At 45.5% G+C, this 24141-nt stretch overlaps 1 protein-coding gene across 4 annotated transcripts in view; it reads right to left on the reverse strand.

The window, feature by feature from the left end:
* Positions 1-469: 469 nt before the first annotated feature.
* The window catches only part of ttll7 (tubulin tyrosine ligase-like family, member 7), a 106511-nt gene continuing 82839 nt past the window's right edge, over positions 470-24141 (reverse strand). The window contains exons 19-23 of one of the 4 annotated variants that reach the window (XM_054788585.1): positions 23968-24128; positions 14062-14235; positions 8989-9086; positions 4313-4417; positions 470-2938 (exon numbers count right to left, since the gene is read on the reverse strand). In XM_054788585.1, the coding sequence (XP_054644560.1) occupies positions 4335-4417; positions 8989-9086; positions 14062-14235; positions 23968-24128 (516 nt within the window). In that variant the 3' untranslated portion in view covers positions 470-2938; positions 4313-4334. The remainder of the gene's footprint in view (positions 2939-4312; positions 4418-8988; positions 9087-14061; positions 14236-23967; positions 24129-24141) is intronic. The other 3 variants (XM_054788586.1, XM_054788588.1, XM_054788587.1) reach the window with 3 other exon arrangements.

The raw sequence follows: 24141 nt of genomic DNA on the forward strand, positions 1-24141 counted from the left end.
ATGCTAAGTGAGGTTGGCTCAGACACGCATGAAAGGCATGAAAGTAGAAAAAGTAGGGGCGTTCACAGGTAACGAATGATCGTGTGAGACGATCCATGAACCCATGGAATCAGAGCCACGGTGCAGCCTTCAGCCGGGTGGTCAGGCTGGCACTGCAACCATGCTTGCACCTCCCTCTGAAGCAGCTGGCGGTTGTAGCGGCTCGGGTCGGGTCGTCCCGACTTACAGCACGAATGAGATGTGAATTCTGCGGAACATAAAGGCTCGTTTTGGGGGAAAAAGAAAGTTGTCCAAAAATCTGCAGATTTGTGGCGCCCTGAATGGGGAATCACAGACGAGCGGGGATCCCGTCTTTAGGCCGTTGCTGAGCTATTCCGAGTATCTTGAGGAGAAAAGGATTCGATCAGACCAAATCAAACATATTGTGTTTATTCATAGTAATAATAATAAAGCATTGTTATCATTCAGCACATAAGAGGATTTATCATTACTACTATCCGTCCATCTTCTATACCACTTCTCCTAATTAGGGTCGTGGATAAGGCAGGAGCCTACCCCAGCCAATTGCAGATCATTACTATTATTAGTAACATTATTATCATATAATTCAGCTCTGAACTGAAATATAAGCAGGATTATAATTGAAGAATGTGTCTTTTTCTCCTAGTAGATCTTTTGTATTCATTGTAAGTAACATGAACTGTCATTTTTATTTTAGTACATAATGTACTGTATTACTTCTAATATAACATTGGCCTAACAGAGGAAGAAGACTTCGTGAACATCATCTTCTTTGGATTTCAGATTCAGCAGCGCAGTGGATTGCGTTTGTGGTTCTACAGGAAATGAATGCATGAAAAGGATCAATAGTTGCTGTCAAACAGGCCCTTCCTTTCTACTCCAATGACAACGCAAGCAGTATTTTAACATTTTATTGCTCTGGAACCTTAAAAATGGCATTCTCCATTGCAAAGAGCTGTCTTTCAAACACCAGCTAGACAGTACACAGTCCAGCGGGTACTTGGGGTGTAACTTCAGTCCAGCATATGAGGGGGGTGTTCTTTGTGTTTGGCACACTGAATGAGTCTTGACACTGAAACATCTCAGAGCTGCTAAACTACTGAACACACGACAACACTTCTCTCCGAAAACAACATACTTTATTTTTACTTGTTTTTTACGGTACTTCATGAAGTACTCCGCTGGTTGGTGATATAGTAACCTCACCACGTGAAGCAGGCGTGCTTTTACAGGCACACTCTTCCACGTTTCACCCAATACAACTACTCGCTGTTAGCGTTTGGGCCGCGGGTGCCGTTCATTCGACGAGCTGCACGCGATCCACAAGTGAAAGAGCACATCGTTTATCATCTTCATCTGGACTCAAGTACAGCTGCTCCTCGGGTTACGTACGCCTTCCGTTCCTGGACTGCGACGTGAGTAAATTCACTCCTGCGTCACTCACACTGTACAACAAACAAAAAAAGACGCTGTTTGGTTATCACCGTCGCTTTCCTAGGAGCCATGCTCAGAGCGTCCAGCGTCCAGGTAGACCAGGGACGTCAACGTTTTCCTCGGAGGGCCACACAGTGAAAAATGCAAGGACGCAACTTTGTCAAAGCAACACGTGCAGATATGCTAACAAGTTCTAAATAGTTCAAGGAAAAAGTACATCTCATCTTTGTTAGGTGAAAAAGACTTTTTAGTATCAACTTCAGACTGACCTTTTTTCCCCATTTTTGCTGTTTTTTCATTTAATCAACATCAACATCAACATCAACTTCTTAAATCACCGCCATCCATTTTCTTCTCACGACGTTATTCCCATCATATTTTGATTTTCCCCAACCTAATTTTCCAAAAATGGCATTTATTTCGTTTAGTTTCTCATTACGACTTACAAAATAACGTATTTTTCCTCATAATATTCATAATATTACAAGTTTATTCTCGTAAAATTTTGACTTTTCTTCTTAGAATGCGTTTTTTTTTTAATAGTTGGACTTTGTCGTAAAACTGTAGCTGTTTTTTTTTCAGTTTCAGCCATTTTTTAGGTAAACATGGAACGTCGTAACCCGAGGACCGCCTGTACACGTTAAAGGGAGGTGTTGGAAAAACAAACAGACTTCAAGTATGGTCCCAACGCAGCTCCTGTGTCTCGCAGGCGAAAGTCGAGGCATGCAAGCACGACTGCAAAGTGGACCCATTAAAAAAATGTTCTCATTCTCTTTCTGGGACAAACTGCAAAGTGCATATTTGGAGCCAAGCGCTCCGCGGGACGCCGTGTTCTCTACGCGGCAACACACTTACTTACATTCTGTTGTTGAACTTATTAGGACGTCACCTCTGCAAACGAGGTCATCAAATCGCTAGAAACATAAAGGCTCTGAGAGAAAAATAAGTTAAATTCCATGTGAATACAGAAATGAAACACCGAAAAGAGCCAGCAAAAAGGAAGCTTTGCAACTTATAGCGCTGTGGTTGTCATTCACTGCATTCATGGAACATCTGAGAAAAAGAAATACATCAATAAAATCCTTGCTTTGTTGCTAGGTGTTGTTCTTTGTCCCGTGACTGGCGGCCGCAGCGCGTTGTTAAAATAGAGCAATTACAATTTGAGCGGTCTGCTGTTGTTGGGATGAAGGCGGAGCTCAGGTGGTTCTGGCGACCTAAATCGAAGCTTTTTCCGTCGCAAACCCCCTGGCTCGTTGTCTCTTTCTCTGGCATTCATCCGAGGCTGAGGCTCCATCAGGTTAAAAACCATACTGGGATCGTGGGGAGTTTGGCTGGGAGGAAGTCACTGGAGGTCAAAAGGCGGTGACGGTGACCTCAGAAGCGGCCCATCCTGGCGGCGAAAAGGCTGCGTGAGCGTGGAGCGGCCGAGGTGTTGGATGAAGGCCACTTCATGATGAACTGGGAGGTCACTGGCAGGAGATACCTGGACAGACGGCGGGACGGACATAATGAGAGGATTAGCGATGCGAGGAGTCACGGCTTAGAGGTCAGGATGCTCAGCACTGACATCCAACCTCGCCGTTTTTCCAAATGCTCCAATTACACCCCAAACTTTATTTACCTAAACCGCGGTGGAACCCTGGTTTTCGGTTGCCGCGGCTTTCGTACAGTATTTCACGAGGGGGCCAAGGAAAGTTGCGAGTGCCAGCAATTCGAGAAGGAAGGTGAGAAACACGAGTGAATTGGATGTACGGGACGTCCGCATCAACACTTACGTTCCACCCATGAATTGTTTCACTGTTTTCTGCATGTAAATCTATAATAATTCCCTATAAAATATATTTTGGGCTTTTTGGCTCATATTTATTCATTGGGTTTTCATAATAAATTGCCTCGGTTTTTGTACGTTTCGGTTTTGGATTGACCTTTTGGAACAAATTCATAACAAAAGCGAGTAGTCGCCCCTCGTTTATGGCGGTTCATTGCTTCCACGATATAGGAGTCAGTGTTAATAAATCGGGTATTTTTGTAGTTAGAGCATAGAAAACCTGTTTATGACTTTCTAAATATGGATTTTAACATCATCAGAGCCCTGGAGACATGAAATAACACCCCTATAGTCACCTTTACACTACTGTTATTCTTTGTTTACAACTCTTATGCTGCAGGGACTTGACATGGCTGCTGGCTAGTGAGTTAAATTTAGGAAGCCAAAAAACGTACCACTTCCACACTCTATCATGTGGGATATGCCATTACTGCCCACATGCAGTGGTAAGGTAATGTAATGCAAGGTAATGTGTCAATGTTTTGTGCCCTTACTGCCACCTAGTGACCACAGTACTACGTATCACTTGTCCTTCTATGTTTTGACTAATAATAGACCACCGCCATCATTTATTCATTCATTCATTTCTGAAAAAACACGATGTAGCGACAATGGAACGGCGCCTGCAGCTGTAAATGCGGTGCATGAGGAAGCGAAGAGGCCTGAGTTGATTGTCGTCATCGGCGCGGCAAGCGTAACAAGCATTGTACGTCCACACCAGCAGCTGAGTCGCACAGCCGACACTTTAAAGCGCACGCAGACGCACGTAAAGCTGCTGGGATGCTGACCACTCGTGATGCTTCAAAGGCGAGAGTTACTAAAAGAACAACGTCAGGAGGTTGACTACAGCCACAGCTGTTGACGGCAATGACCTGCGGATAACTGAACTGAGGAGATAATTGGAGCATTTACGTTATCAACTCATCTGAAGTATGACCATCTACTCTAGAAAGAGGTGCTGTACGTCTGCAGCATGTCTACGATGCTAACACCTTAACATTCGAGGTTTCATGAACGGGAGATCCTCACCTATCATTCCGCGGCACCGACGTCAGTACCTTTCTAAGAGCTTTCTATGACACCTTCCACCGAGACAGAGCAGTGAGGCAGCTCCTGCTAACAGCATTCCAGTACCTGAGAATGAGACCAGCGTCAGCTTGAGATACGAGTCTCCCCGCTTCCTCCTCACTCGCTGGAAATGAGTCAGATGTGGTTGTCAAAGCAATGTCAGATGAGACGATTCCATCCCTGGCCACCTCGGCTGACGTCACATGTCATCGGACAACATGAGAGGGACAATTCTTCCAAACGGCCATTCCGGAAGAATTGCTCACGTTTGACATCCGTGACATATTTGCCATCTCCACAATCACAGATCTTTACTTTCAGCGCGGCTCTCTTTGAGTTCAACAAACGCTCAGGAGGACTAAGTTCCCGAGGAGAAGTTTCCATCAGTCTAATGAAAGAGGAAGCCGCGGGGGCGCACACTTTTCTCTTGACGGCTCTCTTTCCTCGGCAAATAGCTCTCGGACAAATTAGCTGGGCGGCGTCTTCTACTGTCGACCAGGAAGAAGAGAAAGCGTGTCGCGGAGGGCGTTCGCTGCCACCCCATACCCGGGAGAGTTAGGATGGATTCAAATTAACTTCACTTCGTCCGACGAGTGCCCTTGAAACGGCTTCAAGTGTGCCGTAGGTGTCGGTCTCGCACGCCCTCCGCTGTCAGGAACTCCATCGACGTCTCACTTCAGCTTAGGCAGATCAAACGTCCTTTTGTGTGAATTACAGTGTTGGCATTTGCACATTTGAATCAATGACTTACAGCTTTTTTGGAGCTTTTTTTCTCCAAAGCTGTCATTTTGCATGACTGTCCAGTGATCAAACCAAAGTTGGAAAAAACGTGGATGCATGACACCACAAGGTTCCGCTTCTCGTTAACTCATTCAATACCAAAGACAGTTTGTTTTTATATACATACCTATTTTTTATCACCTATTTTACGGAGGCTAATAGAGGTGATGACGCAACTCCCCACCGATGCTTTGGGCTTCAAAGCAATTTTAAGCCATAAAAACGGCCACCGGGTGGCAGAAGTGCATTTCATAAGCGCAGCGATCATGTGGACGGAAGAAACACACGACAGGAAGTGAGAGAGCGTGGAGGAGTGTCGCGTGCAGGAGGCTGCGCGTTGTCGGGAAATTTTTGCGCACGCACGCGCACACACGTGCACACACGTGCACACACATAGCTCCGTTCCAAACGTGAATATTGTAAATAGTTCCTGGTGTTGTGTTTGTAATTAAATTGTTATTTTGATGTAAAACAACCCTTTTTTGTGTTGTTTATGTTGGTATAGCTGTTTAGATATTCATACAGCTGTCACAGAAGCAAAACACATTTGTGTCAAAGTGAAAGTTGTGCTTGAAATATATCTTTGCACAAAAAGCTGGTTTTGGGGAACTAATACTTTCCTGGAATGTTCTACGGCTCATTACTAAGAACGGGAAAAGGTAGAACAAACTTGGAAGGTTCCATGTTTATATAGCCATACAACTCAATCGTGCGCCTTGAAAGATCAGTCAAAATGATCTAAAATGGCCGCTACTGAAGGGGTTGTCTTTTGAAAAATGGCTGGGATCGAACGAGTTAAAGGAGCCATCCAACAGACTCGACTCGTTCGCGACCGTAACATAATAGTTGGAATATATTCTGTAAGTGTATAACAACGTCTTTTTGGAGGTGTATGTCATGCTACGCACGGACACTGAACTCCAAACAGAAACGGGGAAAAAGCGTACCTGGACAGCAGCGAAGCGTACGAGTATCAATGGCGAGAAAGAATCATAGCGGTTGCAGTGAGCATCTGCTTCTGTTACTGCCGGCTACTTTTAATTGGAAACCTCATGCGTCATATTCCATGCCAGCCCTCACTTTCATCACCAAGAAGATCTTGAGAAGGGGGGGTTGAACCTTCTGCTTTCAACCATCAGCTGAAAGGGAAATCTCCATTCCTTACCTTCACGTTTACAATCTAACCAGCAGGAACCGACAGGCCGTCCGTGCCGCCCCCGTGCTCAGTGGTGAGGTCGGACAAAGGGGTTTACCGTCATGAGGGATACGGGGGACAAGGGGGGCTGCTACAAACGCTGACGCAATCACAGACGACAAGTACAAAGCGCCTTCAAGGTTATCTGCAGCCAGTACTCGACTCGACACCCCAATTAACCCTAATTACTTCTCACACAGAATCTGAAAGTTCTTGTCATCTTGGTGAAAATTGTCTTTGGGATGGAGAACTTCATCTCAGGCCTAACAAGGACGTCATCAGTGGAGCCGTTTGGACGGTTCTTCTCACCCGCCCACGCTGACCTGAAGGACTCGCAAGCCTGTTGACACACCTGGTCAGGGCGCTCCGCGGGGGAAGGACGCTTGAAACAAGGTGGCATGTGTGGTCAACAGGAATCGGGTATTCGATTCACTCATCACAAAGCGAGTGTGCGTGTTTCTGAGCAACATGAGTTTTCATTGAACACCTGTGAGTGAGCGAAACTCGAGTGGTAGCCGAGTGCCCACGAGTCAGTGAAACCCCAGTTTTGTAGAGCACCAGTGAGTCAGGGAAACGCGAGTTTCGATCGAGTACCCGTGAGTCAGTGGGAGTCTTCATGGAGCACCTGTGAGCGAGTGAAACTCTAGTGTTCGTCAAGTACCAGTGAGTCGGTGATTCGCTAGTCTTCGCCAACCAATGAATCAGTGAAACACGAGACTTCGTCGAGCAGGCGTGCTTGAGTGAACCTCGAGTCTTCGTTGATGACTCATGAGTCAGTGCAACTTTTGTCCTGATCAACCCGCGAATCAATCAAATCTTTGTCGAGTGCCAGATGACTCAGTGAAAACCGAGTCTTTATCGAGCATCTGTGAGTGAGTGAAACTCTGGTCTTTGTCGAGCACCCGTGAGTCAGTGAAAACCCAGTCTTTGTCAAGTACTGGTGACTAAGTGAAATTCGAGTCTTCGTCAAGTACCTGTGAGTCAGTGATTCGCTTGTCTTCGCCAGGCCATGAGTCAGTGAAACACGAGACTTCGTCAAGCACCTGTGAAACCCGAGATTTTGCAGCGCACCTGAGAGTGAGTGAAACTAGAGTCTTTGTCAAGCACCTGTTATCAGTGAAACTCGAGTCTTCCTGAACTTGTTGGTCACTGAAACTCGCCGGCTGAGTGAATGTTTGTTTTGTCGAGTGCGTGAGGCGTCTCAGGCAGGAGGGGCAAAGCAAAGGAGAGGTGATTTGATACAAATGCAGTCACAGTAGCAGTCACGCGTGATATCTGTTTCATTTTGGTTTTATTTTGCTAGCAGTATCATGTGTGAGCAAGTGAACGAGCTAACAGAGAAGAGAAACTTTGGAATGATTTGTTCATGACTCGCACATCTCTGCTGTGAAGCACCATTTTACTGCTCTATGCTTTTGTTTTTATTCACCGTATACGTAATATACATTTATGCTACGGTCGTATTGGCATTTTTTATGCATCATTTCATCTCAAATCCACCCTGAGTTTCTCATTTGACATTATGGACAAATGGACACGTCCAACAGTTTGGTGAAGTGACATTTCTGTTCATACTGGCATGTTCGGATGCGTCATCAATCATCTTTGGCCAGACTTCGTGGGCCTTTTGGACCACATCAACAACCTCTGACTGCAGTAAGGTCAAATATTCCTTAAGACGTCTTTCCTAGAAGAGTGGAAGCCATTATGGCTATCAGGGGACCAACTTGATATTATCTTCCATGTAAACAAAAATGCCTGTTTTACTCAGATCCATTGTTTGCCTGTTTTCTGTCACACTGGGGTTCTTTCCCATCTGTCCATCCACCCATCTTCTTCCACTTCCGCGGGGGAAGTGTCCTGGGTGTTCCCCTTGGCCTCCGACCAGTCGGACGCGCCCAGGGAGGCGTCTACTCCGAGTTCCTCCTGGATGACTGTGCTTCTCACCTTATCTCTAAGGGGAGCCCAGCCACCCTACAGAGAAAACTCATTTCGGCCGCTTGTACCTGCCATCTTGTCCTTTCGGTCACTACCCAAAGACCATCGGTGAGGGTAGGAACGTAGACCAACTGGTAAAATGGAGATTTGCCTTTCGGGCGAGAACCATGGACTCGGACGTGGAGGTGCTGATTCTCATCCCAGCCGCTCCACCGTTTTTCCCCAGATGTTTTCAACACCCGTCTCAGAACAACTTGAGAAAAAATAGGCAGACTTGATGGGAACACAACGTCCACACAGAGCCAAGACAGAATGTACCTGGAAAAGAGCTGGAGTTCCGCCATGTGACACAAATACTCTTTATGAATACTATTGACGTGCAAGGGAGGCCCTTTTTTTAGCCGAAGGTGCACTCAGGCAAAGAAGCATCGAGTGAAAAGCTGAGTTTTAGCATGTGGCAGCAGGGTGACGCACAGCAAGCCAGGCCGAAAGGTTGCAGCATCGATAAACTCCAAACAGTCTCTCCTTCCCTTCAAAAGACTTGCAAACACAATTTGGAATTGATTTCATTCTGAATGGGCCCTCATTTGATCGCACGTGAGAGGAAGGAGAGGAGAGCATGCGAGGCTGTTCTACAGCAGTGGGCAAGCAGAAGGCAGTGAGTTAGGGACGGTTGCTGAAAGATGAGGGGTTGGGGTTTAGCACAACTAAACCAAGCAAAGACCTGCATCGGGGGGCGAAGAGACGGAGGAAGAAGAAGCGGCAGCGACAGCAGCAGGGGTGGAGCCATGGGTAGAGGCTGGTCCAGCAGCGAATGGTACGCTTTTTTTCACATATATAGACAGAAGAAATAAGGAGAGACAGGCACGTGCATGCTTGAATAGACTCCCGGGGTTAACACACCTGTTGCACAAACACGGACATCCTTTTATCATGCTTCAACTTATTCAGTGGCGCTACATTTACGTCTTAACAGGGTGGCTGGGATGTTCTGACATGAAGTTGGACGACATCCCGATCAGCAGTGTAGGAAATCAACAGTGAATTCCCCCCCACGGTTGTTGGTGTTGAAGAAAGTAGTTCCGGCTTAAGTTTCTCAAAAGAGTAATACATTTGCATCACAAAACCGTTTTCCAAAAAGTCAGACCTCACAACCTTCCCTCCCTTCATATCACCGCGCGCTGCCGCCTGGTTTTGTGCTTCACAGTGTTTACATGCGTGGATGACGACCGCTGCCGCATGAGAGAGTTCAAGGAAAAGCACTACGGCGCTAACAATGCACGTCATGGGACACACCTATTCAGACTATTTGATATACATGCTGTGGTCATGCAGTAACAGGTACTGTACATTCATGATAATACTTACAGTATTTTGCCATATTTTGATCATTGGGTGCATTGATTTTACATCTAGCGCTACGTCCGCCAACAACAGCAGCGTGTCAAGGGCGTGTCTGTTTGTTACTACTAATCACGGCAGGCTTTGTGAGAGCAGCGTTTGGAGCCTGGATACATGGAGGATGTGCTACAGGTTTTAAAGATTTTAAAGATGAGCCCGCAAGAAGGGAGAGTGACACTTAGTAGCAGATGGGGGGCAGGTCATTACACAGGCATGACTTGGTGGTGTAAATGTGGAGCTTGTCAAGCCGTGCCGACAGAAATGGAGAGTGGCATACACTGTTAGCATGGATGGAAAGGCTTGGTGTGTATGGCGAGGACGGCATTGCTCCAAAATATTCCATAACAACAAAGGAAGAATTGTTAGCGCTAACAAACCCTGCAGTGGTACGTACCCAAAATAAACCGGAAATGACACCCCAGACCAGCTGGTCCAGATGGACAAGTGTCCATGGAGTAAGTCACCATGGTATTGATTGTGATACATGGAGCACATAGCGCATGATATCACAGCACAGTCCATCCAGCCGTGTAGAAACAACACATGGAATGCGGGCTAATATTTCACACATTGTTTGGTTGTCTATCCCTCGTTCATATGCTTGTTCTTGTTTCCAGTCAATACAGATTGGTGTCCTATCGCATTGTTTTGAACAGCGCTCGACTACGCCACAAAAACTGTTCTACAGCGCTACGCTAACAATGTCGCTGTATACACATATACATGAGTTATGTAAATGCAACATTGTTGGCTTTTTTTAGGCTTCATAGTCGAAATAGGTGTGTCCTGTTACCTGCATTGTTAGCTCCCACATGCTAGCTGTTTCTTAGCTGTTTTTCTCTCTTTAGAACGCACAGAAAAGAGAAGGACATGCGGTCATGTTTCAGGGTTGTGGATGACGGGCAAAATTTAAAAAAAAGCGCATTTTGCCTTTAAAGTGAGAGCTGGAGTGGTGTTGTCAAAAAAGAAAATATCTTAAAAAACAGTGCGGACTTGTAATTATCTGTAATTAACACCAAAACGTCTGCTTTGCTGTATATATTCCGTAGTTTTCCTGTCACAGACATTGCTATTAGAATAGTTTGGCTTCTTGCCACATTTGCTGTAACGTGGGAACCCAAGTGGTCAGGAGGAAAACGCTTCGTTTGCGTAATGCACACTTCAGCGAGAAGGATTGCGTTCCTGCATGGCCAGATCAGAGGAAGAAACCTGTTTTGAAGAGTTCTGCTGTTCCAGCACCCCAGGTAGGAACGAGCTACTACTAATCGGATGCTGCCTAAATACCTTGTTTACATGTGAGAATCAGCTGGTAACGTTGTGTGCCGCAAATCACCACTTGTCGTATTACCAGTGAAGCCGTTACGTAACATAACATTTTCTGATGACTGTTACCATTATTATTGGCATGCTGCGTGGAAGTGTGGTCGTCTTCACGTTTCTTGCAGTATGCTTCCAGTCGCAATATTTATGTTGACTCTATGTGAGTTTCTTAAAAAAACTGACAAATGTCCAGTGTCATTTGGAAATCAGTCAAAATAAGGAAGTGAGTATACAGCAGGTATCGTCTACTCACCGCGACCTCCTCTCTCTCTGCCCGTTCCCACGCCATCTGACGCAGGTCAGCATCAGTGCATTCCTTCGCATTTGTGCTAAAAGGAATGTCGCCGTCACTTGTTTCGTCGGCAGAAATGTTGACTTTCCTTATCCCAGCAGTAAACACTGTGAAGCAGGCGATGCAAACGTGCCAACCGGTTGACAGCTGGCGGCAGCGCGCGGCCGGGCGATTGTGAGGAATGACTCTTTTGTGGAAAACGGTTGTGTGATGCAAATGTACTCTTTTCAACACAAAACTCTTTACCAAGGGACACCGCCCAAGAGCTGGAACCACTTCCTTCCACCCCAAAAACCGACCTGAACTCAGCTCACGGGACGAAGTGGGGTAAGTCACAGCTGCAGTGTTACACTGCTGACGGGCGTGTCGTACAACTTCATTTCAAAACATCCCAACTATCCCTTTAAATCCACAGAAAACAAACATCAGGAATCACGGCATGTTCAAACCCTCCCCACACATCGTCACCCAATTAGAGTGGAGCGCGCTAGCCAATCAGCTAAAACTGGGGGAGTGAGGTTTACTTTATCTACACGAGCTGGCGTCCGTCGCAGAACACAAAGCCCACACACTTCTTTGGTTTTGACACTGTGGGTGCTAAGTGCTAGCCTGTTCAAATATGCGTGAGCGTTATGAATCATGTAAAACGAGGCCCCGGGAAAAGAGGAGCTCTCTCTCTTTCTCTCATAAGGTCATTTGCTGCACAGGCTCATCTGGGCTCTAATTGAATTAAGCAGGCCTCGGGGGGGGGCCCCCCAGCTAACCTGAGCACTAATCTGTGGACCAATTTTTCCTATTAACGGCAGACGCGCCCTCCCCACTCCCCGCTCTCTCCTGCGTGCTGGCCCAAAGCATACGCACTTTAAAAAGTTCACTCACTCAATCTGAGCGCCTGCTTCCTGCAGGGATGGAGCTGAAAGAGGAGGATTTTTGGTGGCCTTTATTAAATCCTTATTGGGTTTTGTGATGGAGATGATGGCTTGGAGGCGCTTTGAAGATGTGACAAGTGTTTCCTGGGAAATTAAAATGTTCAACATTTTCTTGACCACATGAGGTTATTCATTCATTCATGTGTTCCTGCATTCATGTGATGGTACAGCATCTTATCAAAGGACCTTTAACCTACTTAGTCTGAATCATGAACGCTTTAAAGGCAAAGTGCACTTTTGGGGGGATTTTGCACATCATCCGCACGTGACCACACAAGTCTGCCATGATTAGCACTTGCCAGCAGAAACGCGCTTTCGATGCCGCCGTTGTTGATCCAAGTAGCGTTAGATGCTACCAATGGGCTCAATGTTTAAATGATCAAAATACGTGGAAGCATGACATGTTATCATGAATGTACCCCCACTGCATGCACACCAGAAGACCCTGTTGGAGGTTTTCTAGAGGGCTTCATGGTCGACATATGGTGTCCCATGACGTGCGTTGTTAGCTCCCTCATGCTAACTGTTTCATATGTTTAGAACGCACAGAAAAGGGAAAGACGTGTGCTCATGTTTCACATCAGGATTGTAAACGATGAGCAAAAATGTTAAAAAAGTGCACTTTTCCTTTAACCATCTCAGCATTAATAATGCAAGGATGATGTAAATACTAGTGATGAGCGAGTACGCCACTATCTGTATCTCTATCCAAACTGTCTCTATAGCTGTACTCGGAGTGGGTGGGGGCATAAACTGGAAGTGGGCGTGGTTGAACTGAAAATGGGTGGGGCTCAAATCTCTGCATTATTTTATGTCTGAATTTGGCATGGATGGATCAGAAGTGATTATATTTGCTGTGTATTATTCAGCTGAATGTGTACTATAGTGTACACTGTGTACTGTACTGTACGTGTGCACGGCTCCTCTCTGACCTGGGAGGGGCGGTTGCTGTGTGTGACTGGCCAATCACTGAGCGTGAAGAGTGACTACATAAGTAGTTGCCCAATGAGTATCTTCCTTCTTCCTTCATTACGGATAATGATGAGCTGTACTCGTTCCATGCTCGTACTCGGCAAAAATGCATCATCTGTAACGGATACTCGTTTTAGACGAGTATCCGGCTCATCCCCAGCAAATACAGAGTGTTTGCCGCCTTCCTGATTTCTAATTTTCTTGCATGTTTGTCACACTTCAATGTTTCAGCTCATCAAACTAATGTAAATATTAGTCAGTGACAACACAACTCAACACAAAATGCGCTTTTTTTAATGAAAGCTTTTATTATTAAGGGAGAAAAAAAAATCCAAACCTACATGGTCCCGTTAAAACATAACATAACTGAGATGAATTGAGATCTATCAGTGTGGAAAAGGTCATAAAGCCATTTCTAATACAACTGTATTTTGTGTTGAGTTGTGTTGTCACTGACTAATATTTACATTTGTTTGATGAGCTGAAACATTGAAGTGTGACAAACATGCAAAAAAAAGAAGAAATCAGGAAGAGGGCTAACACTTTTTACACCACGGCACAAGTGTTAAGATACACAGCATGTATTGCAGTATTAGAATGAATAGTGAATTAAAAACTTCAACGACTTGAAGGGCTGACGTTCCTTTAGAAGCTTTCTTCAAAGTGAGCTTTTCCAGTATTTCGGGTAACCGTCTTTCAGAGGTAAAGTGCAACATCTTGTGCCAGGATTTGTGCAACCTGAGAGCAACTAGTCGATTAGACTTCTTAACTTAAGTTCTTAACTAAATCCAATGTATCCTTGAATCTTACCCGGCCACCCAGGCACAAAAATAAGCTTCACAGGAGAGGGGAGACTTCACAGGGATGTTGTTTTTTTCCTCACCTGGTGTCGTCCCAATCCGGGCTGAGTCCAGTCAAAGAGCCCCGGGACTCGGAGACAAACTTGTAGACGACCAACAAACAGTCCCGGCACAGCTGCACCAGCCTGCGGCAGCATTGCAGCTCTTGGGGAGAAACCACCTCACTGCTTTTACTGAAGATGCTCTCCCATGAAGAGCTAGAGGGCAACGTAGATAAACAAACACACTTTAGTTTGCCGCTCCGGTCCCTTTAATCAGGCGTTAGAATCTCAGGAAATGAGACATATTGATTATTGGTATGGAGACGAGGCCGCCCTGCATGGATGCGTTCAAACACTTTGACATGAACTGGAATGGAGATTGTGGCCATCAGTGACCCCATTTATGTTACTCCTTAAAAATAACTTGAAAGTAATAATACATTTTTCCCAGAAGAACGCAACTCAATCCCTCAATTTCCTGTAGGTGTAATTGCCCGCCCAGCTGGCCCGATACTTCAGTCCGTATACGTTTATTTATTGAATATGTGGATTTTCCAGCCTAATTACACCCAAGTTCAGGGGTGTCCAAAGTGCAGCCAGGGGGCCATTTGCGGCCCGCGATTTTTTTTTTTATTGACCAGCGGAGCATTCTTAAAAGGATTTAACAAGAAAACAAGAAAAAAAGCAGCAAAAATGGAAAAATCAGCAGTGCTTTTGCGAGAATAAAGTCAAAGTATTAAAAGAAAAAGTTGTACTCTAACAAAAAAAACTCCTAATGCTATGAGAATAATGTAATATGATGAGGAAACAACGTAATTTTAGAAAGCAAACAAGTATTATGAGAAGAAAATTTAAAAATGACAGAAGTTTAAATAGTTGGTTGAAAAAAAAAGTCGCAGAAATGGGAAAAAAAAAATGCTATAATTTTACGAGAACAAAGTCAAAATGTTAAGAGAAAGAAGTCGTGTTCTAACGAGAGAAAAATTTGTAATTTTAGGAGAATAAACTCGTAATATTATGTGGGAAAAATAATCTTATTTTAGTAGCACAGAGTTGAAATATTAAAAAGTGCAATATTAAAAAAAAACAGCAAAAATGTGAAAATGAGCAAATCCCTAAGTGGGTACTACTAAAACACTTCCACCTACGTCACAAAGCTCACATGCTATTTTGTCGTGAAATATGCACGACTTCTTAGGGTTTGCTTTACAAAACATCAAAGTGGCAAAGTTGCGTCTTTTCTTTTTCACTATGTGCCCCCAGCTGGAGACAGATGGACACCCCTGCCAAGTACAAGTGCAAACAAAACAAAATGCAAATGTGGACTGTGGGGTTTTCCCCCCCACTGTATTTTCCAAAAAAATGTGACAAAAATGTCTTGAAAGACATGAAGAGTGTCAGGAAGCCTTGGAGTTGTGTTTGCACGGACTTCAGTGAAGTTACTGACCAAGTGTCTCCAACTGGAACACCTTTGGAACGCCTAACCTTAGAAAAAACGGGAAAATCATCAGTATCATTGTCCAATTTGAAACGGGATTGGGGGGGGACTCATGCTGGCTTTGTCCATCCATCCATCTTCTATGCCGCTTATCCTCACTAGGGCATGCTGGAGCCTATCCCAGCTGCCTTCGGGCAAGAGGCGGGGTCAGTCCATGCCACCAAACTAGTTATTTAGAAGGCACATTTTTTTAATTAAAAAAAAAATAAAATTCATTTCCTCCCACATTCCAAAAACATGCATGTTAGGTTGACTGGAGACTCTAAATTGTCCATAGGTATGAATGTGAGTGTGAATGCTTGTTTGTCTATATGTGCCCTGCCATTGGCTAAAGTCTGAAGTCAGCTGGGATAGGCTCCAGCATACCCCCGCGACCCTAATGTGGAGAAGCGGCATAGAAAATGGATGGATGGATGGATGGTATTCATTTAAAAAAATGACATGTAAAAAATATGTAATTTCTTTACAAATGACTTTTTCAGTGTATTCCAACTCATTTTCCAACTCAGTTTCTGTCTTTGGGGGATAAAAACTCAACTTTACTTTCCAAAGAGCCCAAAGTCGTGTGTCTGCTACAAACAAGACGTCAAGGACAGCTTTCATTTATTTTGGCTGTGACTTTTTTAAGCAATTTCACCCCCCCAAAACGATCCTAGAATGTCACACTCGTATGAGTTTGAAATCACACATCCTTCCTGTCACGCAGACACACAGGAAGATGGACAGACGCACAAAGAGGAAGCATGAACCAAATCCGAGTACAGTTAACCCCCTGTAAAGCCCAGACATACCCCTGACTGAGCGAGAGCTTCAACAACAGAGCCGCACAACCCTGGGTGGTGCGTTTGATGTCCACCCTCTTGCACTCCTTGGGGGGTGGGAGCTGTCTCCACTGAAAGGCTTCAAAACTCTTCCATCCCCTCCCTCTTAAACATTTCCAAAGCCTGTTGAATGCTTTGGCCACAATGCAGCTGGGCTGTTTGATTGTTGCTAAGTCCCTAAGATAAAGTATCAAACAACAGAGAGGAGCGGGTCGGAGGGGTTACACTTGGATTTGCGGTGCTCTTCTTGACTGTAGCTGTGTGACATGGAGCCCCCCCTGGGGTGTATCCATGTTGAGGCCGTGACCCGCTGTTGGGAGGTGCTGCACGGACAATATGGATGCAAGCTAGCTGGATCAAGCAGGGCATGCTGTGATCACACAAACGCTCCATGAGGTGCGGCTGCTGGTGGTAGCGGAGAGGCTAAGCTAATCCTCGTAGGCCGCTGAGCCAGCCACTCTTTTTGTGATGTCTCACTTTGAACGACTGCATCAGCTTCAGCGACCTTGACTGCTCTACTTAAATTGTGAGTGCCAAAAAAACTACATGGGGAGTAAAAGTGGACGGCTTGAAAAGACCTGCCGCTGTCCCTCCATACTCCATACTCCCGTAATTTGCCCTTCTTTCCCATCGCCCTCCCATTTAAATGGTTTCCTGTATGGAAAATGCCAGGGCGGCACTGCCTGGCAGCAGTCTTTCCACCCACCCAGTCATAGAAGGGGGGAAGTCCCTAATCTATCCATCCATCTTCTTCCGCCTATCCGAGGTCTGGTCGCAGGGGCAGCAGCCTAAGCAAGGAAGCCCAGACTTTGTCCAGCTCCTCCTGGTGGATCCTGAGGCGTTCCCAGGCCAGTTGAGAGTCTCTCCAACATGTCCTGGGTCTTCCATGAGGCCTCCTATTGGTGGGACGTATCCTTATGCCGAAGCCACCTCATCTGGCTCCTCTCATCTGGCTCCGAGTTTCTCCCGGATGACAGTGCTTCTCACCTTATCTGGAAGGGAGAGCCCAGCCACCCTGTGGAGGAAACTCATTTTGGTTGCTTGTACCCGCCATCTTGTCCTTTGGGTCACTACCCAAAGCTCATGACCACAGGTGAGGGTAGGAACGTAGATCGACCCGTAAATTGAGAGCTTTGCCTTTGGGCTCAGCTCCCTCTTCACCACAACGGGCCGATGAAGAGTCCGCATCACTGCAGGCGCCGCACCAATCCACCTGTCCATCTCACATTCCCCAATCTTCCAGAAAATGTCCCTCATTTTCAAATGCAAACATTGACAGGTATGCTGGAAAGGCTGTTTACCGAAAATGTACAAAAACTATTTTGTTTTGGTCATTTTTTCACACATCAGTGCCAACTTGGAAACATTTGAAAAGGGGTCTCAATAAGAAAAGTCAAGCGGTAAACCCCAAAAATGTCAATTGTGCTAAACTATCCAACAGCACTAAATCCAAATCTTTAACAACATGGAATACGGTTGTGTAATAAGACATACATTCAACATACATAGACGCACACGTTAGCACTGGGAGAGTTCCTGGTTGTTTCTGGTTCTGGAGTTCTATGCCCGCTTTGACACCCAAACTCCTGATGAGCAGAGAGGGTGGCTGAACCTGGGGAGCACACAGGACTCACCTCTCATGGTGACATCAGCTGATGTGCGCAGGGTTCTGAACAAAACAAACCCACGAAAAGCAGCAGGGCCAGACAACATCTCAGGACGTGCACTTCGGGTTTGCTCATCAGAGCTAGCTGATGTGCTTGCTGACATATTTAACCTGTCGCTTGCACAAGCTTCTGTACCGACCTGCTTTAAGTCCACCACCATAGTGCCCGTACCCAAGAAGAGCAACGTGACCTGCTTGAATGACTATCGCCCTATAGCACTCACTCCTATTGTTATGAAGTGCTTTGAAAGATTAGTCATTACCCACATCAAAAAGAGCATCCCGGCGGCAACCGTGGACCCTCTACAGTTTGCATATCGCCAGAACCGGTCCACGGATGATGCAGTCAACACTGCCATCCACACAGCCCTTTCTCACCTACAGGGCCAGGACACATACGTCAGAATGCTATTTATAGACTATAGCTCTGCTTTTAATACAGTCTGCCCCCACAAACTCACAAATAAGCTCCTCACACTTGGCCTGTCTCCCTCCCTCTGTAACTGGGTGTTTAACTTTCTAACAGGCAGACCCCAGTCAGTCAGAGTCCACAACCGCACATCCAGCTCAAGAATTGTGAGCACTGGGACCCCACAGGGGTGTGTGCTGAGTCCACTCCTCTACACGCTCTTCACCTACGATTGTGTGGCCTCCCAGAACAACACCAGCATCATTAAATTTGCAGATGACACTACAGTCATCGGACTGATCACTGGTGGTGTTGAAACATCATACAGAAGAGAGGTGGCGGACCTCATAGCTTGGTGTCGTGATAACAATCTCCTTCTCAATACAGATAAGACTAAAGAGATGATCATCGACCCAAGAACAAGGGAAAAGGAGCCACATAGACCCCTGTTTTTTGGTGAGACTGAGGTGGAGAGGGTGAAAACCTTCAAGTTCCTTGGCACACACATCAGCGAGGACCTCACCTGGTCTCACAACACCCAACAAATTCTGAAGAAGTCCCAAAGGAGACTGTACTTCCTGAGAAGACTGAGGAAATTTGGCATGTCCACCACAATCCTGAGTTGCTTCTACAGATGCACTATGGAAAGTGTCCTTACCGCCTCCATCACTGTTTGGTACGGTAACTGTACAACACGTGATAGGAAGGCACTCCAGCGGGTGATCAAGACCTCACAGAACATTGTTGGGGCAGCCCTCCCCTCACTGCAAGACATTTATAAAACTAGAGTCCTACGAAGAACACACAACCTCATCAAGGACAGCACACATCCACAACACTCATTATTCACACTCCTACCGTCAGGCAGACGCTACAGGAGTTTGAAGTCCAGGACCACAAGGCTGGCAAACAGCTTTTACCCACAGGCCATCAGGCTTCTCAACGAAGCACTCGCACACGCCGCACGCAACACACGCACACACTCATAGCACTTTATTTATTTATTTATTTGTATTATTTACTTGTATTAATGTCTCTTCTGTTGTTGTTGCTTAATTTATTGGTATATATGTTTATGTGTTTATGTTTCTTATGTTCTTATTCTTTCATTTGTTTTCTTTCTTTTCTTGGGAGAATGAACAGAATAAGATTTTCATTGCATAGTAGAACTGCTGTTTTACTATGCACATGACAATAAAACTCTCTTGAATCTTGAATCTTTACTGCCACCTAGTGACCAGTGTAGAATACAACATATTACGTCTGAATTTGTCTTCTGAATGCCTTATACGGTATTTGTATTTTTGTTTCTTTAGCCATCTTTATGCTTGAAAAAGTATTTGTATTTGTAAAAGTATTTGGCATTTTTCCTTGGTCTTAAGATTTTGTCCAGAACTGTCAAATTCACGTATATGACAAAGACGGAACGGTTGGTACGCTTGCTTGCGGTGTGTCTTAAAGTGCCAATGATTTCAATCATTTTTGCGGCCTATAGGAGCGCAGATGGTTGTGACAACATGGTCGTGTGTATAGAAAAGGATCCAACAGAAACAGCCTGTGAACCAATGAAAGCTAAGAATATGAGGTCATCCGAGAAGCAGCTTGAGCAGCAGACGAGGAGTGTTTAGGAGTGCTACTGTGAAATGAAAGTGCTATTGTGTTTACTAACAATGTGTGTATAACCTCTTTGTTTTCTGATTTCACGTTAGAGTGTGTGAAGCTGCAGGTTGTCCTTGCAGTGACTCCTAGCACGCTTTGTCACATCAACAAAGTACGATAAAAATAAGGTTTAGGAAATACATTTCAGAAGCCTTCAGAGTCTCCGATAACAAGCTGGAGCAAAGGCAGTAAAAGGCCGTCAATCACTTTCTTTCTGCGTCTCGGCGTTGGTCTCTCTTGCTTTCACCTGTGAATGTGTCCCGAGCGACAGCCCCGATTGCTGACCTTAATTTGCACTCTGTCGCCACAGACTTTCATATTTGCTTCATCGCCAGAAAGTTTCAGGAGAGTGCAGTGGGGTCTGATTGGTTTTGTCAGTCGCTTTTTACCAGTTGCTTCCTCAAACGCGTCGAATAAAAGTGTCACCGCTGTCAATAAAAGTGGAAAATTGATGAATAGATCACACAGGCCTGTGAACATTGTAGTCTTGGGGCACTGAATACATCGCAACTGGACCGTTCAGAAGAAAGGTAGTCTGTGATTTTCCTCTCATGCCCCCTGGTTGGGTCTCTTTTGACGTGTTGGCATCATTGAAAAGTGTAGGTCGCTTGTTCTGGTAGTCGGACTGCGCATCTTTCCTTGTCTGCTGGCAGGATTGTGACGTTCTCAACCTTGATCCGTGGCGTCACAGCTTTTGTTTCCAGGAAGGAGAGGTTGCGGGGGCCTTGATGTTGGAGAGAGCTGCCTGCGCTTTCAACCAAATGTCTTCCTAATAGCTGATTGTGTCGCCCCGATCAGATCAAACATTGCAACTTGTGGGGTCTTAGCAAAGTTCAAACCTCCTTCTCTGATTGGGTAAGATTTTTGTCTTGGCGAGTTCTTTACCCGTGTTTTGACTTTGCGGTTTTTTGCCTCCAGGTGAGCATCTGTGATGCCAAAGTGTTGTTTCTCAATTCCAACTTCTTGTTTGTCTTGCGTTGGTTTTGTTGTGTTGAGCAAGTTGGGCTTGGATCGGGAAATGAATCACCCTTGGACAGACTGAACTGTTTGGAATTTGGGAAGTATTTCGCTCTCTGTGGTAAAACTGACTCGTCTTCAGAGGCGTTTCCACTTGCACATGCGAATGAGACACGCAGAATAAAAGCTTTGATACGCGGCGCCTGCATTGTTTGCAGACAGCAGGTTCACGTTGCATTCACAAGTTCATGGAAATCATGCCTGCCACAAATTTGGAACATCTCAAAGTTTGCTTTGCGCACACATACTTCACACCTGTTTACCAGCCGTTTACCAATTGTGTACGCCTGCGGGGACAAAGTGGGTGCAAGTGTAAACGAGGCTGTACTCTCTTTCAGAAGTTGCTTTTGTGCCTTTTCCAGGATTGTGTCTGTCCTTGTAGTCTTTCCTTTGTGGGGCATCGGCGTAGGCTTGAGGGTTTGAGGCCGTTTTGTCTGGTCGCCTGCAACATTTCGAGCAAACCTTTCATATTCCCGCACTATTTAAACCACTGAACAGTCCGTTTGCCATCGATTCAGTGCCCTGAGAAAATAGTGCACACGTTACGGAGATGACAGTCTTGCCTGCGGTGTCGTAGGAACAAAGTCTTAATTGGACGGACTGTGGCTACTTTTTAGTGTTGTGTAACCTCATACCTCAGGATTATCCTGGATCTTTTGTAGTTTCTAGTGTTTACTAAATTGCTGTTGACGTATTATTTGGCCCCATTCATAGCTTGGCTTGAGCAGTGATACTGTCAGCTTACTGCCACTGCAAACACACTTAAGGGTTTACAAACTATTGTTTTGGCGTTTTTGAAAAGAATGCCACCCGGGTGCTCAGGGCGGCAGACTGATGATTTAACTTGACTGTGTGAGCTGATACAGGGGAAATACGAGCATGCGTCATGATTATCACAATTCAATTCAAGAAAACAACCCAGCTGTACTGCACCTACGTCATCAATCAAGTATGTAGTTAGTTTTCTCATCCAGGTAATATAAGGGACATTTTTGGTTGTTTTGGGGGTTGAGGGACCCCCAATGACCCCAGGACAGTGTTCCCTCGTTTATCGTGGGGGATAGGTTCCCAAAATAGCCCACAATAAGTGAAATCCGTGAAGCAGCCAACTGTTTTAAGGCTGTAAAACCCCCCACCATACACTTTATACACATTTCTCGGACATCACATTTCTCTCTTGTTTAAACACTCTCAAAGTTCAAATTTCGTTTGAATTTTAATGATCAACTTCCGAGATTGGACACAAGAAATTAAGTGACTCGTGCGTACTCTTGTCCTGGCGCCGTTAGGCTGTAGCGTTTTTGCCTCCTTGTTAAAGCATATTCCTCCTCAACGTCCTCCATGAACCGAAGATTCATTTGCAGCCGCGTAGCTTCTGCCTTCATTCAGCATGCATGATCGCTACAGGCAACAGGCAGTCGAGCACGAAGGAGATTCAAAACGTGCTAAATTGCACTTAAAAAAATCCGCAAAAGAGCCAATCCGTGAAAGGTGAACGGCAATGTTGCGAGGGAGCACTGTACTGCGTATTAGCATGACTTCAAGGCCACAAAGCTAGACACGCATCTGGACAAGCAATTCCATGCAGCCCAGCGCAAGGATACACAACTGATAATACATGTCATCGTTATCTCTGCAAAAACTTATACAAACAAAAAAAAAGTCACCACTCCTCTTTGTGACCGTCAAGCCGTGAGTGCATTCCTGTGATATTCCACAGCATCATTGCCTGTGAATATTTTCATTCATCTAAGTCACCGTGTTCTCAGGACACGGAATCGATCACAGCTGGACTGTGCAGGTAGTCTTAGAAGACGTTTCGCCTCTTGTCAAGGGAAAACGTTCTGCCGGCTTCAAAACAGACAAGAGATAACACGAGTTCTTTGAGAATAACGAGCGGTACGATTTAATGAAACTTGGTTTCCAGCAAACAAATCAATACAACCTGAATGGATGGCTTCTGGAGAAAATGTCTAAATTCTTCAGGAAAAGGTGTTGCTGTGTCGGATGTGCATATGCAAGGGGGGGTAATCTAAAACAAGAGGCTGAAGCTAACTTAAAATGCCCGCATGCCCAAGGCTGTTGAGTCTGAGCGTGTGAAGGACTTGTTGGGGAGACAAAAGGCCTCTCGCCTCACAGCAGGTCTGTGACATTAATCATAGCAGAAATACAAACGTATGTTAGCGCTTAATAATAACCCCATCACATGGAATAATGGACACAAAGCATTTTATCCCCGCTGGAATGGACCGCTATCAGGCTCTACAACACCTGAACCATTTTGTATTTCACTATGTCTATGCATTGCATGCATTGTCTATGACTATGCATTCTTGACTTGTGTACATACTTGTGTATCTTGCTTGCTGCCCTAACAGATGGATTTCCCTGCTGTGGGATTAATAAAGTACTACTACTACTACTACTTATGAGTGCAATTACAAACCTGACACCTGTCATCTGAGCAGACTTCATCAGTTCTTGCAGGAAGACTAGGTAGGACAGCTCCAGTCTGAGGGGATGGCGCAAAATTCAAAGTATTTCCCCTCTAACAAGAACGGTGCAAAACGATATTGGCGAAGATCCAGTCGAGTGAGGCCAGCGACGGTCATTGGCGTGAGTATTTCATTCATGGTGGTAATGGTGGTACATGTGTCCTCCTCTGAACAGAGGGGGAGGTCTGCGACACCACCTTGCTCCCACGCACAATGCTGCCCATTCACCCCTTCCCACAAAAAGGCACTCATTTAACCTCTAACATATAAACACCACACCGCCGCCTTTGCCCATTGTCAACCAATGATGACCAACCATCAACAATGTGAACATTTGTTTCGTGAATTGACAGCTCTCGCCTTTGAGGCACGGTCAAACCTACCCGGAGTTGGAAAAGCAGTTCCACAGTCCCTGGCCGTGACTCCAGAGTAGCCTGTTGAAGACGCGGTTAAAGAGGCGGCACAGGTGGAGGCTTTCCACATCCGGCTCCTTCCAGATGCGCTGCAGTGCAGAGCGCACGTTGGTCCTCACGATGTCCAAAACCTGCGAAGAAAGG

The sequence above is a fragment of the Dunckerocampus dactyliophorus genome, chromosome 10, assembly GCF_027744805.1.
Source record: "Dunckerocampus dactyliophorus isolate RoL2022-P2 chromosome 10, RoL_Ddac_1.1, whole genome shotgun sequence".
In the NCBI taxonomy this organism is placed as follows: domain Eukaryota; kingdom Metazoa; phylum Chordata; class Actinopteri; order Syngnathiformes; family Syngnathidae; genus Dunckerocampus; species Dunckerocampus dactyliophorus.